Source organism: Cebus imitator, unplaced genomic scaffold (assembly GCF_001604975.1).
Source record: "Cebus imitator isolate Cc_AM_T3 unplaced genomic scaffold, Cebus_imitator-1.0 Scaffold254, whole genome shotgun sequence".
Lineage (NCBI taxonomy): Eukaryota > Metazoa > Chordata > Mammalia > Primates > Cebidae > Cebus > Cebus imitator.
The window spans coordinates 2097080-2102577 of NW_016107569.1; the positions used below are offsets into that span (position 1 = coordinate 2097080).

General features: G+C 50.6%; 1 protein-coding gene across 1 annotated transcript in view; it reads right to left on the bottom strand.

The window, feature by feature from the left end:
* Positions 1 to 2055, bottom strand: part of LOC108283014 (torsin-1B) — a gene marked incomplete at its 5' end in the record, with an annotated part of 3758 nt that extends 1703 nt beyond the window's left edge. Inside the window, one exon of the mRNA XM_017499094.2 lies at positions 1741 to 2055. Coding sequence (XP_017354583.1) covers positions 1741 to 2055 — 315 coding nt within the window. The remainder of the gene's footprint in view (positions 1 to 1740) is intronic.
* Positions 2056 to 5498: the final 3443 nt, after the last annotated feature.

A 5498-nucleotide genomic window follows, 5' to 3' on the forward strand; every position in this document is an offset into this window, starting at 1 on the left:
TTTTTTCCCCCCAGACTAGTCAAGTGCAGTAGTGAGAAGGGGGGAAACAGTAGAACAAGGAGTTGTAACTGACTGAACAATCAGTCGAGATAACTCGCTACCTTCGGAGCAGGCCTCCCTTCCCTTTTGGCAGTCTTCTCTGTCTCATGCCAGTTTGGATGGCAAATACTTCTACTTCCTTGTTCAGTTAAGTTTCTGTTTCTTTTTTCAGTCCCCACCTAACAGGAGGATTTTCTTTTTTTATAGAGTCTTGCTCTATCACCCAGACTGGAACGCAGTGACACAACCATGCTTCACTGTAGCCTCAGCCTCCCAGGCTCAAGTGATCCTCCCACCTTGGCCTCCCAAGTAGCTAGGACTACAGGTGCATGCCACCACACCTGGCTAATTTCTTATTTTTTGTAGACATGGGGTTTTGCTATATTGCCAGTGGGAATGCTAACCTTGACAAGGGCAACGTTCATTTAAATGGGAACTAACTCTCCTAGACAACTTAATATAAAATGAATGTGGAAAGATCTCAAAAGGAGAAACAGTCTCAAGGTTCAGTTCTTTGAGGCTTCCTTTGAAGAAAACAATGATAAGGATGTGAAGGATGGGAGGAACAAATGAAATAAACCTGTCTACAAGAAAGAAGACCTCTAGGCTACATTGCAAAGAGAGAGCAGCGGCAAAGCTGAGGCTGTACCAGAGGTGGGCAGAATTGAATGAAGCCATGCCCAAGGAAATTCTTGAAGGCTGAATGCCCCTCTCACCAGCTGCACTGCTGGGGATGCTGAATGCCTTCACTCAATGGAGAAGGTGGCTACCATGTCTACTGGGAGTGAGGAGATTTTGGTTCAAGTTCCTGCTCTGCCACAAAGCTTACAAGGAGTAAGTCACCTCACCTCTCTTGGATCAAGGCTCCAGCTTTTCTATTTTGAGACAGAGTTTCACTTTGCTGCCCAGGCTGGAGTGCAGTCATGGCTCACTGCAACCTCTGCTTCCCGGGTTCAAGCAATTCTCCTGCCTCAGCCTCCTGAGTAGCTGGGATTACAGATGTGGGCTACCACGCCCGGCTGGTTTTTGTATTTTTAGTTGAGACAGGGTTTTGCCATGTTGTCCAGGCTGGTCTTGAACTCCTGACCTCAAGTGATCCACCCACCTCAGCCTCCCAAAGTGTTGGGATTACAGGCGTGAGCCACTGCACCCAGCCTTGACCACATCCATCTTTTTTTTTTTGAGATGGAGTCCCATTGCGCCGCCCAGGTTGGAGTGCAGTGGCGCAATCTTGGCTCACTGCAACCTCTGCCTCCTGCATTCAAGCCATTCTCCTGCCTCAGCCACCGGAGTAGCTAGGATTACAGGCGCCCATCACCGCGCCTGGCTAATTTCTGTACTTTTAGTAGAAATGGGGTTTCACCATGTTGGCCAGGCTGGTCTCAAACTCCTGACCTCAAGTGATCTGCCTGCCTTGGCCTACCAAAGTGCTGGGATTACAGGCGTGAGCCACCACGCCCAGCCCTTGGCTTCATCTTTTCATGGAAATAGCATGCCCTACCCCACTGGACTGTTTTGGAACCGAGTAAGAGAAAGGTTGTAAGAGAGCTTTGTAACTACCTGGACTAAGTGTGCCTTAACTCAGTGGAGCCGGGAGCTACTGCAACACAAAGGAAAGAGAAGCAGAGGCCAGAGTTAGTGAGCAGGTCACCCAGACCAGTCCCAGTGGCCTGTGGACGAGATAATATCGGGTTCTCTTGCCTGGTACAGTTTTATCTTCTGCTCATGAGGGAAGTGCAGAGTCGATACAAACAGGTGGACAAAGTTACTCTTCAGGCCTTTTGGGTGGAGATTTTCAGCCACAATTTGACTGACAAAATTCTTGCCTGTGCCAGCCCAGCCGTGTAAGGAAAGAGTCAGTGGTTTCTTGGGATTTTTGTTGTTCCTGAAGCCAGTCAGCGCCTTGAGAATCACTTCGGTGGCCAGATGCTGTCCAAACAGCTTCTGCTCCAAATCCAGCTTGAGGGCTGCAGGAACGGCCCCAGAACAGAGAGAGAAACAGACGTTAAAAATGCATCAGCAGCCGGGCGCGGTGGCTCAAGCCTGTAATCCCAGCACTTTGGGAGGCTGAGGCGGGTGGATCACGAGGTCAAGAGATCGAGACCATCCTGGTCAACANGCTCTTGTTACCCAGGCTGGAGTGCAATGGTGCGATCTCGGCTCACCGCAACCTCCACCTTCTGGGTTCAGGCAATTCTCCTGCCTCAGCCTCCTGAGTAGCTGGGACTACAGACACGCGCCACCATACCCAGCTAATTTTTTGTAGTTTTAGTAGAGATGGGGTTTGACCATGTTAACCAGGATGGTCTCGATCTCTTGACCTTGTGATCCACCCGCCTCGGCCTCCCAAAGTGCTGGGATTACAGGCTTGAGCTACCGCGCCCGGCCCGGCCCAAGCCTTTAATCCCTGAACTTTGGGAGACCAAGGCGAGTGGATCACCTGAGGTCAGGAGTTTGAGACCAGCATGGCCAACATGGCGAAACCCCATCTCTACTAAAAATACAAAAATTAGCTGGGCGTGGTGGCAAGCACCTGTAGTCCCAGCTACGTGGGAGAGTGAGATAGGACAATCACTTGAACTCGGGAGACAGAGGTTTCAATGAGCTGAGATGGTGCCACTGCATTCCAGCCTGGGCAACAAGAGTGAAATTCCATCTCAAAAGAAAAAAAACAGTGCAATTTGCTACATTTTGACATTTGTACACACCCATGCAACTATTGCCACTAACAAGGTTGTGAACGTTCTCACCACAACCAGAAGATTCCTGGTGCCACCTTGTTATCCTTTCCTCTTTCTCTCCCTCGCATTCCCTCCCTGTCAACCACCGATCTTGTTCTGTCACTATAGATTAGTATACTTTTTATACTGTTACAAATCCTATTACTAGATAGTATTTTATTTACGACATGCTTGCTTAGTGCCAGGCTATGGGAGGATTCCGGTCATTATCTCATTTAAATCCAAAGCAACCGTGTGAGGAAGCAGTGGAAATCTGCATTGTGCAGGCAAAGAAGGTGACATGCAAAAAATGAAATAACTTTGCCAAGGGACTTCCTATACATATAGAGAGTGCTGGAGGATGGCTGCGGTGGCTCATGCCTGTAATCCCAGCACTTTGGGAGGCCAAGGTGGGCGAATCACAAGGTCAGGAGTTCAAGACCAGCCTGACCAACATGGTGAAACCCTGTCCATACTAAAAATACAAAAAATTAGCTGGGCATAGTGGCAGATGCCTGTAATCCCAGCTATTAGGGAGGCTGAGGCAGGAGAATCGCTTGAACCCTCGAGGTGCAGGTTGCAATGAGCTGAGATTACGCCACTGAGCTCCAGCCCGGGCAACAGAGCAAGACTCAGTCTCAAAAAAAAGAAAAAAGTGCTGGAGCCAGGACACACGGGGTTCCACCCCACTGTCTGTCCTGCCTCTCTTTCCCCCAACAGTCCAACAGGGAGGAGCACACTGCCTGGGGTCCCATTCCGCCTTTGCCATGACCATGAACATGACCCTGGGCAGGTTGTTACCAACCCCTCTAGGTCTGTTTCCTCATTGGTGGCATGGTTGTCCCTGCCTTATGGAGTTGTCTGAGGTCACTTGAGATGATGAGCGAGGAGGCCTCTCAGCAGAGAGCTTTCAAGACAGACCAATAAACAACTGGCCACAGTGTGGTATGTGAGTACAGTGAGACAGACGTGCAGGAACCAGAAGATTGTAAGGGGGTGGCCAGTGGCCGGGTGCAGTGATTCACGCCTGTAATCCCAGCACTTTGGGAGGCCAAGGTGGGCGAATCATGAGGTCAGGAGTTCGAGACCAACCTGGTCAACACGGCGAAACCCCGTCTCTACTAAAAATACAAAAAATTAGCTGGGAGTATTGGCGGACGCCACTCGGGAGGCTGAGGCAGGAGAATCGCTTGAACCTAGGAGGCAGATGTTGCAGTGAGCCAAGATCGCATCCTTGCATGCCAGCCTGGGCAACAGAGAATCTGTCTCAAAAAAAATAAATAAAATAAAATAAAATAAGGGGGTGGCTGGTGTGGGAGCCAAGACTTCCAGGAAGTTCTCTCCTTGAAATCTGGGCCACTATCATCTGTCCTGCCCATGTTGGAAATGCATCGCCCATCTACTTGTGGCCGGGAGCTTCCTCTTTGTCAGGTGGTGGGACACAATAGTGAATAAGAAAGACTTGGTGCCAGGCCGGGCGCGGTGGCTCACGCCTGTAATCCCAGCACTTTGGGAGGCCAAGGCGGGTGGATCATGAGGTCAAGAGATCGAGACCATCCTGGTCAACATGGTGAAACCCCGTCTCTACTAAAAATACAAAACATTAGCTGGGCATGGTGGGGCGTGCCTGTAATCCCAGCTACTCAGGAGGCTGAGGCAGGAGAATTGCCTGAACCCAGGAGGCGGAGGTTGCGATGAGCCGAGATCGCGCCATTGCCCTCCAGCCTGGGTAACAAGAGTGAAACTCCGTCTCAACAACAAAAAAAATGTTCTTAAGACTTTCTTATTTTCTTTTCTCGTCATATATATACAATTTTGGGGACAGGGTCTGGCTCTGTCTCCCAGACTGGAGTGCAGTGGCACGATCTTGGCTCGCTGCAACCACCGCCTCCCGGGTTCAAGCGATTTTCCGGCCTCAGCCTCCTGAGTAGCTGGGACTACAGGGATGCACCACCACGTCCGGCTGATTTTTGCATTTTTAGTAGAGACGGGGTTTCGCCATGTGGCCCAGGCTGGTCTCGAACTCCTGACCTCAAGCGATCCAACTGCCTCGGTTTTCCAGAGCCTGGGGTTACAGGCGCGGGCTCATGCCTGGGTTTGTTTTCTTGAGAGCTTCTCCGAGCCCTCAAGCTTTGCTTTGTCATCCCTCCCTTCACTTCCTGGGAGCTCTCTTGTGCATTTCTCGGGTCTGCCCACCCTCCGCCTGCCTTCTTCCTGAAACAGTTTATAAGCTTTCAGTCCTGAGCCCTAGGCTGAGCACTGGGGACGCAGCGACACCAAGACAGACCTGCCCAGGTTTCCACACTCAAACCCCAAGGTCCATTCTTTCATTCAGCACGTTAGGTGGCAGGCCCCTTGCTGGATGGCAGGAATGACAGCGGTCAAATGAATAGAAGTTGGCCGCGGGAAGCGGCTCAAACTTTTTTTTTTTGAGACAGGAGCTCACTCTGTTGCCTAGGCTGGAGTGCAGAGGCATGGGCTCAGCTCACTGCAGCCTCTGCCTCCTAGATTCAAGCGATTCTCCTGCCTCAACCTCCCTAATAGCTGAGATTACACATGTGCACCAGGATGCCCAGCTATTTTTTGTATTTTTAGTAGAGACGGGGCTTCATCATGTTGGCCAGGCTGGTCTTGAACTCCTGATCTCAAGTGATCCTCCTTCCTCAGCCTCCCAAAGTGCTGGGGTTACAGATGTGAGCCCCTGCACCCAACCCACAAACTTTTTTTTTTTTTTTTTTT